The sequence below is a fragment of the Lepisosteus oculatus genome, chromosome 8, assembly GCF_040954835.1.
Source record: "Lepisosteus oculatus isolate fLepOcu1 chromosome 8, fLepOcu1.hap2, whole genome shotgun sequence".
Lineage (NCBI taxonomy): Eukaryota > Metazoa > Chordata > Actinopteri > Semionotiformes > Lepisosteidae > Lepisosteus > Lepisosteus oculatus.
The window spans coordinates 7745933-7759604 of NC_090703.1; the positions used below are offsets into that span (position 1 = coordinate 7745933).

At 45.8% G+C, this 13672-nt stretch overlaps 1 protein-coding gene across 3 annotated transcripts in view; it reads right to left on the reverse strand.

Annotated features, from left to right (window-relative positions):
* Nucleotides 1-13614, reverse strand: part of ppp2r5eb (protein phosphatase 2, regulatory subunit B', epsilon isoform b) — a 30412-nt gene extending 16798 nt beyond the window's left edge. The window contains exons 1-2 of one of the 3 annotated variants that reach the window (XM_006632187.3): nt 13234-13614; nt 8849-9009 (exon numbers count right to left, since the gene is read on the reverse strand). In XM_006632187.3, coding sequence (XP_006632250.1) covers nt 8849-9005 — 157 coding nt within the window. In that variant the 5' untranslated portion in view covers nt 9006-9009; nt 13234-13614. Of the gene's footprint in view, nt 1-8848; nt 9013-12358; nt 12457-13233 lie in introns of those variants that run through there. The other 2 variants (XM_015350532.2, XM_015350533.2) reach the window with 2 other exon arrangements.
* Nucleotides 13615-13672: the final 58 nt, after the last annotated feature.

Below are 13672 nucleotides of genomic sequence, written 5' to 3' on the forward strand. Positions count from 1 at the left end.
TCAGAGATTTGCGCCATGAGCCACTGTGATCTCCACATGATTTCTGCCCAGACCCTAGATATTTCTCTCCCTGCAAGACACAGTTCACTGAAGAATCTTGTATCAGCATTCACACAAACTGACAAACTGACTAGAACAAAGCTCAGGATTTCTCCAAGAAGAGGAGGTCAGACGTGATGTACCCATTTTTCTTGTTCTGCCTGTGGTTTAGCTGTGGTGTCTTCTTGTTCAGTTGGCTATAGTCAGAACACCTTCTGATGTTGATTACAATCAAAATTTGCTGTCTAATGATTATTCATGTCTCCAAACTAACTCTGAACAAAGTCACTTCCCCAGATTTGTTCATTCAGTAGACACCTAAAACGTGCACTCAAAAAAGCTTCCTTCTGATACAATGAAAGCTCTATCGGTGGCAGAAGAGTCTGCATCAGTCTTTCTGAAGACTGGAGGTCCAGAAGTACAAAGGTCATGCTATGGTTCCCAAGTGTTAGTGAGACTTACTTGCATGCTTACTGTCTACACTTTAATATAAAACAGTAGAGGGATCTATTGATGTCTCAGTCCCTTCTGATGTCTACCTTTTATAAAAACATCTTACACGGGTCAGCAACAGCTGATAAACTGGCACATACTTACTGCTGAATTTTGATAATAGTTACCAACTCATCCCTTGACAACAAAGGCATCATCCTTTTAACTGGATCGTAACTGCATGCAACAAGTTAACTAAACGACTGTTGTAAAACACCATTTTAAACCACTGTGTCACAGAAAAGACCTGGGCTGAGCCTCAGATACTGATGCTAAGATTCGATTTCTCTTTTAAAACAGTGGTTCATGGCTTATTAATGCTGGAAAACAAATCTTATTACTTGACAATAATACAGTTACTGTGAAAGTAGGAAAAGGCCACAATAAAATTACTTTCTAAAAAAAAAACACTTTCTAAAGTCACCATCAGAATGCAGATATATCGACTGACTAAAAATGTATTTTTTGAAGTCACCAAGATATGTTCTGGCCACTCATACACAGGAATGAATAGGTTAAAGTCTCCAGGAGACCAGAAAGGCAGCATTGCTCATAGCAGATTTTAATGCATGTTATCTTGTGCATGAAAAAGAAAAGAACCTTGTAGATCTGTCTTAAAAGTGGCCCTACCCCACAATGGGATTGAGGTAGGTTAAGTAAATTAAACTTGCACTGTTCAAAGCAGGATTCCAGGAAAGGAACAGAAATAAAACCCACCATAACCTGTTATTATCTTCAGGCCCAACAAAGACCAAGACAAATCTGTGTTCAGCACAATGTGAGGAGGAGGCGACATTAATAACTCTTTTAATGGCTAATTATACCAAAGTGACTTCCTGCTCATATTAAGAGGCTGTTAACCAGATTCTCCCACTTACAACCTCTTAAGTATTTATTGAAAAGCCATTTTCACAGACTTAAAGATTGGTACTCAAGAAGGAAGAAAACCAGTTTAAAAAAAATGAAATCCATGGACAAAACTCCTAGCTAGTAGGCAATGTGGATGATAAGTTACATGGTGCTGACTGGGGAACTGGAGTGGTACCCTGCTGGAGGTCCAGAGGCCATCCTGACCGTAGAGGCAGAGCAGGCTGGCACACAGGAAGAGGGCAGCTCAGAAGGCAGAGCAGGCCGGGATCCTCGAGGAGGACAGCCCAGCAGGCAGAGCAGGCCGGGAAACAGGAGGAGAGCAGCCCAGCAGGCAGAGCAGGCCGGGAAACAGGAGGAGAGCAGCCCAGCAGGCAGAGCAGGCCGGGAAACGGGAGGAGAGCAGCCCAGCAGGCAGAGCAGGCCGGGAAACAGGAAGAGAGCAGCAGAGCAGGCCGGGATCCTCGAGGAGGGCAGCCCAGCAGGCAGAGCAGGCCGGGAAACAGGAAGAGAGCAGCCCAGCAGGCAGAGCAGGCCGGGAAACAGGGAGCCAGGGACCCTTGATGATGGCAGACAAGCAGGCAGAGAAGGCAGGCAGGCTGCCTCTGCCTACAAGAGGCACTGAGTGACGTTTGGAACAAGAAGCAGAAGTTTGTTTTGAGAGTGAAAAAATGGGGGGATAGAAATTGGGAACTGGAACAAACATTCAATCACAAAAAGCAATTCCATCTTTTGCTTCCAAAAAGAAAACTTACACCAGATGAAGACCGTTTTAGACACATGGCCATTTAAATTTAGTTATCTTTTGAAAATCATGAGTGACTAGTGTGTATTCCCCTCTAATTTACTCCCCTAGATAATAACACAAGCTCTGTGCTTTTTTGTGGGAATGGACATTAATTATTAGGGCAAAAGATGAGCAGAGACTGTAAAGGTATTAAACAAAGCAAGACCACAAAGTAACTACATGAGGCGCTCACGGTATGTGAAAACAAGGTTTTTTTTCATATCAGCATATTCTATTACTATAACTCAGAATAACCTGTCCAAACCAATCCAAAAGTAAGATCATTTACTTTGGGGGGAAAACAAATGTGGAAATACTTTACTCAAACTCAACCGGAAAGGAATACCTATCAAACAGCAGCATTTTTACAAGGGCAATTCTCTGGTTTATCATATTATATGAAATCATGGTATCATAACTGTAGCTTCCTCTTCCCAGAGACAGCTGAGCCAATTTCTGTATCAGCTGGCAATCTTGCTTTGCCTCACTGGTACATTATCTTCATTCTGGGAATCCTTTGGTTAAGATGCTGGATTACTTCCTAAACATACCAGATTTTCCCTTTAAGTAGTGACAATTCTGTTCTAGGTCAGTGCATTGAAATATCATTGAAAGATTTTATCTTCCAATGGATAATCAGAAGAGTGGCCCACAAGCACTGTACCTAACCCGGCCAAGAAAACAACCCCGTGTAATGGGAGGAACTGTCAGGATTAATACTGAGCAAGTCAATTTAAAAGGCTGTGCATCAGCAGCCTTTCATAATACAATACAGAGCTACTGTAGTATTGACAGCTGTCAAAGTGTTTCTCCACCACCGCTGGGGCGACAGGGAGGTGTGAGGTCATGGGTAGGGTCCTGACTGGCCACCCTTTCCCCCTTACCACATTTTTTATGAATACAGACCTAACAACACCCTGACACAGCTGCTGCCACAGAAGAGCGGCATCTCCCTTGGCAGACAGCGCAATGGAGAAGAGCTGGAACCGTTAGACCACTGAGAAACATTGTGATAGCTCTGCGAAGATCTCTTCGGAGCCGGCTGCCTCCTTCCTTGCCTGGCCATGAATTCTGCAGCTCCGAGACCCAGACAGAGAAGCTATGAGAATGAGAAAGTCACCGTGGGTGAGAAAACCCACAGCGCAAAAGGTTAAAGGTCAGCCAGTAAAGAGTCCTTCTGTCGGGTTAACGTAACGTATAACGTAACGGATTTTTACAAATCACTGTCTCAGGAAGGCTGGAAGTATCGCCAAGGACACCAGTCATCCTGCTTTCTCATTTTTCTCCCCCCTTCCCTCTGGTAAGCGTTATAGGATCATAAAGGCACGTACGTCCCGATTAGGAGACCGTTTCTTCCCGCAAGCTGTTAGATTACTGAACTCTACCCCAACTCTGGCTCACTCTGATGTGTTTTTTTTTTCTAAGATGTATGTTATTTAACTTGTTGTTGTTGTTGCTGCTGCTGCTGTTCTGTGTTTATGTTTTTGGTGTTTCCTTAATGTCTTTTTATTCTTTGTATTGGAGCAAACATGCAAATACGCATTTCACTGCACTTGTGCATATGAAAATAAACTGAACTGAAAGCTTTCATTTCAAGTTCCTGATCTCACACTTAACCACCAGAGGTGACAGTTATATCAGCTCAGTGACCATTATGTGACCACCATCCAGAATCCACCACAAGTTCCTCTTTCCACTGTTTATGTTGATGGATGGCTCACTACCCTCAGTGTTCAGATATACCATTTCTCAGACCTGAGCTGCCACCAAGCACAGTCCCACCAGTTCGAGTACAGATCTGTGTGCGTAGGGTGTCAGGACACGCCAAGCACAGCCCTAACTCACCTATTCATAACTTAAATAGCTAAATCACCAAAGTGACAACAAAACTCTGACTCTAGGTCACATGGATCCTACCAGTCATTCTGCTCAAAATCGAAAGTTTGACCCTGATTGATCTTTCACCTTCACTGCTACTCATCACTGTGCTGCAACCTGCAAAAACCAGACTCCTGTTATTGTCATTAATGTTGATGTGATGCAGGTTCTACGGCTTTAAGGTAACCAACACAAACAGATGGGTGGGTACATTGTAAAACTGAGAAGACAGCCATTCCAGACAGGTACAACAAAGCCCAAATGAAAGTTCTTCAAAACTGTGCGAAGCTTGGGACGATAACACAGAAACACAAAGTGTGAACAGGAATACAATGGGCCCGTCGGTGAAGTGCGAGCCAGGTTTTGTCGATACTCAGGTCTAGTCACATTCCACGCGCGTTTTCAGTTCTCTCTCTATTGAAGCCTCCCGGAGTACAAGGCTTCCCGACTCTCTCAGATTTCCTGCTTCAACTTGCAGAAACGGGAGCCCACTGGCTGAATGGCACTGTCATCCCGACAAGAGCTAGACTCCCTTTTACCCCGGGGAACAATAAAAGACTTCAGTGTCTGAGGACAGAAAGAAAGGAATTTCCTCAACACATTCTTGTATTGTTAAGCATGGTACAGAACAGTTTTGCTTATGTGTGATGCTGGTTCCACGCAGAAGGCTCTGGGTGTTGTCTGATCTTTACTGTGAGCTCAGACATGAATCCGAGGTGAGTGTAAAACATTGCTGGGAGGCCCACAGCCAGAACCTCCTGTATAGCAAGGTCAGAGGTGACAGAGCTCAGGGCTGGCTGAGGGAGAATAAAGACGAGCATTGAAATCAGTCTGGCTCCCATTTGGGACTGGTCTACTTTGTTTCTATATTATGGAGCATCTTTACAGACAAATCACACACACTTCGCCTGGCCTAGGGCAGTTCAGAGGAAAGTCTGCTCTCCACCCCTGACACCAAAACAAGACAAAAACATTAGCAGTAGTAGAAGCATCTATTATTTTCTTTATAAACAGACCATACAAAAAGGTGAGGAGCCGCACATTCCCAGGACTGCTTATTTAAGAGTCACTTTAGGCATTTTAAATGATTTTGCTTAATTCCATAAAATTAGTAGCTTTTCTTTCTTGTAAAATTAGCATGCTCAACTTGGCAGAAAATATTTTATGTACGTCCTCCTGTGCGTTTGACGAAGGGAAAAGAGAGACTAGGACTGTAAGAGGGCCCTGCAACAGAAAAGCTATTAACCATGGATATGTCCAGAGATTTTTCAGAGCCACACACAGTTCTGTTCATGTTGTGCTTCTAATAAAAGTCTAATAAGAACATCATGAAACATTTTTGCACTTTATCGCTGAACATAATTTCTACTTTGGGTAAAATGGGCATCTACTCCTGTCATGGTGGAGTCAGCAGTTAGTCCTTAGTATCCTGGGGAACCTGCTGTAGTTTGGACTGCATGTAGGAAGAGGTTCCTTTGAATTTGCCCACTGTGTCCCTCATCACTGGAACATAGGAACTGAGCCTCAGTGTAGCTGTCTCTGATTACACAGCACAGACACCAAATAGGTATTTTATTTATTTCTGTTTTACGCAGATAAAGGACAGATGACTGTAGCAATCTATACAGTTCTGGCCCTGAAGATGAGCTCAGAGATCCACTTAGAACAGCACAGTAATATCCTTCCTGGATACAATGCCCATTTCTTTCAGATGCAGGAGATCAGCCTACAGTATCACCATGGCCAGGCAGTTTATGTACAGAAAATAACCCATCATTGTTATCTCAATCGCACATTTGTTTATAGAAAAGCAATGTGGAATCTACAAAGCACTGCTCAATCTACTAAAACCACAGTTCATAACTTGCATCTCCGAACACCTGCATACACAGAAAAAGCAGACGTTTTACTAGTTTAGGAGGTGGTTGCAGTGCGTTTTTGCTTTCTGCTGGAGAAAAGGCACTCAGACCAAGTGACAGTGAAGACGTTTTCTTCCTTCTGGCCCACCAGACTGAGAGCAGGAGGAGGTAGCAGGTCAGACAGCAGCACTGTAGCCGACACAGCAACTTTCACACTAAACACAACCAACTTCCCAGCCCTGCACACTTCACTGCCTCCAGACTGCTTGGGTCCATTAAAGACAGGCTAAAAACAACAACGCTAATAATACCAATGCCTGTTTTCCTTCAGCCTTCCTCTTGCTTGGCTATATAAACAGTATCCTTAGAACTACAGTACTGCTCTTCAAAAACATGACAGCTACAGAACTGGTGAAGTCTCTGTACTGACACTGTACCAAGCTGCAAAGGTATCTGCTTTATAGCAGAAGAAGAATGGCTCATTTGTCTATAAAGAGCAGAACAATAAATAAGTGAAATCAGTACAAACGTTATGCTATACTTATTTTTGACAGCTCCCAGTGTAAATGCATCTTCAGAGAGAATGTGGATTTACTACAGTACCAGATCAGAGACGGAGATACCAGACCAACTTGAATCTTGCCGTTGGACACCAGCACAGGCTATTTCCTTCTCAAATTTATTTCCAACCCAGGTTTCCACATAAATGCAAACCGCCCTTCCTGCAAGACTGTTCTGAACTGTGTGTTACCAAAGGCATGCTTCTTGCTGTCCTCACAGCCAACTGTTCCCAAGCGGGGCCTCCGCGCAGACGGCGCCCCACGGCGAAAGACTGGAAACTCCTCAGCCCTGCAATCCGGACGCCATCAGTTAAAACCACCCCTGAACCTCCGTCCCCTCGTCACAAACACCCCGAGCCCAGCTGTCACAGCCTTCCTGCTCCGGGAATGCAGAGATGAAGGATTTCCAGTTTTGATCATACAGAAATGCCGAAGCCTGAAAGACATGGACTGGAGTTTTTCCCCCATTCGCTCGGCAGTCTCCAGCCTTTTCCCTTTTCAACCCTCTTTCCAGGAGGAGGCTTCTGGCTTATGCTATTTGTGGCGCTCCTGCAGAATGCACTCTAGGAATGATGGTGCTTAATTATCTGGGCCAGTATTATTGGTTCTTTTTTTCTCTTCTCAGCTTTTGTTTTCTTTAATCCCCTATTTACAAACCCAAAATGTTATTCAGCTCAATTCAGCAGCTGCAACCTTTGCACCATGTAAGGATGTGCATCACACACGCTGTCCTCTGCTGCGCAGCCAGTCAGAGCTGGGCTGTGCGAAGGGCAGCGCGCACACACACACACACACACACACAGCGGAGTGAATGGCGAGAGGAGGAGGGGTACACCTTTCACTATAAACATTTCACGCTCACAGGTGCCAAGCAGGTTTGAGGAGTCACTTCTGCGTGGCGAACCAAGGAGAACTCAACCCCACCAATTCTGAAGGCACCTTTCAAAAACTACACCACTGCTTGGGTGGGAACCAGCCACACAGTCTACTTATGGCGAGGTACTGCAGCCTGGACTGTAGGGATGGACCCAAGCTCTGATCAAGCTCCTTTGCAGCTTGAGCTACTCAAAAACCACCCGCTGCTTTGATCTTGCCTCTTGAAATGTCTTGCGTTTTTACCTCTTCATAAGGATTTTAGTTAACCATCAGCTGATTATTTTCCAAAAGGTTGATCTGATCTAGGAACCACCTTCGAAGCCCCCTTGCTCAGCTCTTCTGTTTAGTAAGAGTGCTGCTGCAGGAGAGGAGACGGAGCCCCTGGGGCAGACTTGCCGAGTCAGGAGGAGAGCGTCATGGGACAGCGCGAACACTGACCAGCCTTCACATTCCCACTGCACTCCCCCTGTCTGTCCCCATTTAGGATGAACTAAGGGCCAGTCACAATGCCTTTAGTTAAATATGCAAGATAGAAAATTAGCATTGTCACATGATTTCTGCATGATATGATTTCCATTCAATTATACTTCTGCCGGAGCTGTGGTAGTTCAGATGACTAGCTCCTAACCGGAAGGTCCCGGGTTCAACCCCAGGTAGGGGCAAGCGATGGAGCTTGCTCTAATTCCTTTCTAGATAGCTCCCTGGTCCACTCAGCCTGCTTTCCAAATGAGTACCGGGGGTTAATCCTGGGGGTAATAGGCAGGCCGGAGCGTGATGCTGACCACATCACCTCCACCTCCAGTGTCGGATGGTCAAGATAAATGGTGCCCTTGCCACCCATTCCCCATGGGCCTTTATGGCCTGAAAAGGGGGCCTAACCTACCTACACTTCTGGCAAAAATGTTTCCCTAGCTGGAATCTGCCGGAGAAGCCAGACTAACTCCCTTCAATAATGCAGGACCAAAACCCACGTCAACAGTGTCAGGATGAAGAAAAAAACATGGAAGCAAGAAAACCAGAAAACCTCATTAGAGCTTCTGCCACTTAAAGCTCTGCATTCCCCCCCCAAAGACATTCAAAAAGTGGGCTCTTAGCTTGCGTACCTTCCTGGCTCTTGGTCATCGGCAATCGGCAAAAACGCAGGGGAGCACAATACCGACACCCTGGTGCACAGTTAGGACTTGTCGGATTTCTCCCACATTCTTAACCGCAGGGTGTACATCGGCAATGTGGAACAACATTTTTTTAGAATAATGAAAAACGTAATTGTCTCACAAAGTGTCTAGTACACACTCCCTTTACATTTGAAAGACACAGGACAGCAGACAGCTGTAGGCGCTAGGTGATGACTGATATCATTCCATCCACAGAAATATTTACCCCAAACCCTGTCTCTCTCCAGAAGCATTCTGATTCTTGCTAAAGTGTCTGGAAGTGATCTTTTCCCTACAGGTGCTGTGTATTTTGCGTTGGGCACGCCTGCTCCTTACCTTTCAGCAGAGGCAGAGGGGTGAGCTCGATGGGTTTGCCCTGAGATCTGAACTGGGAGGAACTCTGCGACCTCTTCTGTTTGGCCTTCCTGACAGACTTCCGAGAAAATCCGTCCACTTTGTCGACTGATGGAGGCGTAGTGGCTGCTGAGGACATATCCCTGCTAAGCGAGAGAACAAGGAAGTTGTTCACACAACACACAATATGGAGATAAAATCAATAATCCGCTTCTGTGCAAACTGGATGCAGCAACCCTTTGCATACGGGGTTTGTTTTTCTTTGTCCGCCCAATCTTGCAGCCATCTGAATGTAAAAAAGGCAGATTTATAAGGATTCTCACACCTATAATGACAGTACAAGTGACAAAAGTGCACTGCGTGTTCTATAACAGTAATGAAATAGGTTAATAATAAGACAGACAACTATAACATGGATAATTTCACCTATTGTTAAATATATTACGAGTAAAAACAAGCTGACAGAATCTTAAGTAGGAATACAGGGAAAGAAGGAAAGTTCAGTCCTTACTCATCTTTCCCCAAAAGAAAGAGCCTGTGTCTTCCTGAGCTGGCCTATACCCAATGAATTTGCCTGTTATGTTGAACTAGGCTGAGCCAATACATTCACACTGCAGTAGTGCAGTGCCCACACTTCGTGAGACATTTAAGCAAACTCTGGTACACAACACCTCTGCTCTACAGACACGACTGTCCCTGATTACCAAAAACTGTACTGAAACAAATGCGCCAATTCAAATGATCCAAAAACGAATCCTGATGGACTAAACTGTAAATTTGGGTTTTAAGAAACTTTACCAGAGATTGAAATGTTATTTTTTACTACAATAATTATTTTGGGGGTATCCTCAGATTAACCAAACTGTGATAATATCCTAATGGTCGTCTCCACTTTACCATTTAAAATCCCTGACCCCCCACAGATGCACAGCTTAAGAGACAGCAGTTTCATCTACTGTGTAAAAAGCACAACGGGCTCTGTCCTGTTATTGCTGCACAAACTCTCTCTTCACTGTGGAGAGCTGAAGAGTGAATTCATTAACCTGTGGCCAAGGCATGAAATTCAAAGCTACATTCAAATCAACAGAAAGCAACAGTGACTAGTCCTAGGATACATATTTTGCAACATAATGCATGTAATAACCTCCAGACACAGAAAGTGCTCTGCAAACTTTAAATGAATTATTATAAAACGCATTAATTATGCATTAAATATGAATGCCTGGTTAAAATTACTACTAGCTACGCCCAGCTATGTAAACAGTATCAGCAGTACAGAAGTAGCCGTGAAGACAGTGGGCTTGCAGCAATTCCGTTTGGCAAATGTGCACCAGTTCTCGACCAGTGTGCTCTCCTTACATAATCAGCCAGATGACATCTATCAAGGGAAAGGGATTAGGCACAGGCAACAAGAGGCTTCAACCCTCTGAGAGCAGCAGGAAGTCAAAAAGCATTATCATAGCTAGTTGGAAGCTCTGGTTATTTGATCACACCGTCGAAGAACACAAACTGGGAGTTCAGGTTAACTACCTACTGCAGCAACAATCAGGAAGGTTGTATTGCATGTATCAGTTTCGCGAGTCCAGGATGTGCAACGCAGATGTGTGTGAGTGTCGAGGGGCTAGGAAGAGGACACACCTCTGTTCCTAGTTGACTGGAATAGAGTACCTGCTGTCAGGAGCCAGCCTAGCATGAAATGAGACATGGTCCTTCCCCTGCCCTGTCACCTCTGCAGCTGTGCCTGCATGGGCAAAGATGCACATTACGTCTGCGACTCTTCTGAAATCTCCCTCTGCAGAGGACGGGCTGGAAACATGGAGCTACGACACAGTCTAGTGGAGCACCAATCTTCAGAGTTTAACTGTGGGACTCCGTTCAGGATTCAGACTGGGAACCACAATGTTTCCACAACAGACAGCACTGTTTGGAAGAGCCTGGTGCTCATGTTCCCAGCTTTTGCCCTGATGGTCTGCAAGGTATTAAGACTCAAGATTAACTACAAACACGGGAAACAGTATCACTCTCGCCTTGGATGAAATATTCCAAAGACTGCATCAAGAATGTCATACTGTTCCTGAGACATCAGATGTGTGCATGTGATATGTTTTCTAACAGACACACTTAAGCTGCTTAATATATATAGGATTCTATAAGATATATAGGATGGTAGCTCTGAGCAGACATACATCCATCTCTGGAAGTGCCAATTGTCTTCAAAGAGCATTATGTAATCATACTTGGCCAGAATCATTATACCAGCAGGGCAGACATTCACATTTCTCCAGTACCCACTAATTGTAAAATGCAGCAGTAAGACACCTGGTTGTTTGTGGACAGCAGGCAATTTCAGAGGTTAAGTGTACTGCAGATTAATCATGCGGTCTTAAATAATGTTGTGTTTATGACGCAGACAGAGCCTGAACCTTTAAAGTTCAGAATTAACAGGAGAACATGCCGACGAAACTGAATGCAATTTGCGATAACTCTGCGTTGAAGAGAGGTAGTGGGACGCCACCTTTCCAAGGATCCAAAGATCTTTCACAAGGCAGGTGTGCAGCTGGAAAAGAACAAGCAATCGGTCAGCTCTGCTTCTCTTTGTGCTGGCCTGTTGAGTGGACTTGTGACCAGGAAGCAGGACTGGATTTACACTCACACTGATCATGTACACCTGCCTATCCCAGCCCAGGCTTCCTGAGTTTAAAATAATAAAGAGAGCTTCAGGCAGGTTGATCAGGAGAGCATGCACGCACAGCATCTATTATTAATTGAAGATTAATAGCCACCCCAGCATGGTCACCAGAAGCAGACATATGGCTGACATCCTCCAAATCCCCTGCTGCACAGCTCGCTGAACACAGGAAGGGCTCAGAAGGCAACCCGATACCTGTCAACCCACGGTCACTCGGAAGGCGACCTCTCCACGCTCTTCACTAGGGTACAAGGGAAGACTTCACGAAGGCGTGTAGTCCGCCACCACGCAAGCAATACGCGAGATGATGTGGAGGCTACTGCGGGGGCAGTTCCTCCCAGTCCTCAAATTGTGGTGAAGGCGATTCCCAGTTCATTTTTCGACACGTTAAAACGCCTGGAGTGTTACATTGTGCTTCGCGCTTGGTGTTTTTCGACTTTCTCTTTCTCTGAAACAGCTGAGCAGTACGCTGAAAAAAAATCCGTGTGGTTCGGCACATCAGGCGGAGGCAATTATAATTACAATAGTGAGTAAAATCAGGTGCACGGTAGGTGATGAAACCGCCTGTTCCGCATTCCCCCGATCAAGGGCTTCAGGTTTTTTAAAACTTCTACGGGAATGACGGTGAATACAGATTACAACCGCGGTGGATGCTCTTCACCTCTCCGCCGTCGCATAGGTGTGATAAATGACCACTTCTGAACCCTGATCGCAAAATATACAGCGGTAGCGATGAGAAACACCCCCCCCCCGCCGTCTCCCTCTCCGCCACCACACTCCCAAAAACACATACATATACATACCCAGGTTATCGTGTGACCCTCGTAAATAACCTGAGCCCAGCTCTCAGATACAAACAGCGAAGTGCTCTGCAGCACCCGAGAGAGGGGTCTGGGGATCAAACCGCAAGTTCAGCATTCTTCTAGGTGCCGATGCCCTTTCCGTCCAAGCATCAGAGACGCTTTTTTTTTCTACTTTCAATGCAGAAACCATTCATTGCAACAATCCCCCACCCACCCCACACACTCCGCCGGCTGGTTTCTCCTCCCGGAACACAATTCTCCCCGGGAAACTTTGCTACCCGGTATACCGCCGCCACCGCGCCTGTCAACTCGCCCTGCTCCAGCAAGCGGGCCACCCCGCGTCCCCACACCCGTGCGGAGACGGGTGACATTTCCGCCAGTCGGCGAGGGGCTGCCCGCTGCCTTGAGGCGATCCGTGTCCCTGCTCTTCCTCCCGCCCCGGGCCTCTCTCTCTCTCTCACACACACACACACAACACACACTCTCCGATCGCGGTTCCCAGCGATCCCCCCCGCCGGGGTGGGCTGATGAACTCTCCGGTACCGGAGTGCCGCGAAAAAAGGCGGCTGACTGGACAGGCCTACCCACAGCAGCCCCGTGTAATCCAAGTGGATGTTCTGCCCAACTAGTGCTACAGACGCGGAATTCATCTAAACACAAAATCCCACATACGTTCAATTTAACTTAATTACATAAAACCTTCCGTGTTGCAAATGAGTTTTTTTTTTGGGGGGGGGGGGGCAGATATCTTTTAATTCCAGTTTTGCTTCATTACGTGAATACCGCGACACCGAACACAGGATCCCACTCGTTTCCTATCTACAACCGTGGGGCACAAACGGCAGCAGACGTTAAGAAACCGTGTCGTACTTTACCTTGATCCTCTGGATACAGGAGCGGAGATGGCGATGAGGAGTGACCCCGGTTAGCAGTGGTAACACTTGGATGTGTTCAAGTCCAGTCTAATCAGCCTCCTCCAGCAGCGGCAACAGCAGAACAAGCTATCTTGGCCTTTTTCAGACAGCCAAACCCACAAGCACCTTTTACCTTCTATCGAAATAATCCTCCGAGTCCCATCAATAACAAAATCCGGATGAGTAAAAAAACGGAACGAAATGAATCACATTCCCTGATTAATGACGGAATCGCCAGCTTGCGGGGCACCTCTCGGCTTTTTGGTTATTTTTCTTTTGACTGTAATTTGGGGCAATCTCTCTTCACCCTATTGTCAATATTACTGGGCTGAGTCCATGGCACACATAACACAAGCACAACCTAACATGCCGCAAGGCCATGGCCCACGAACCACAGCCA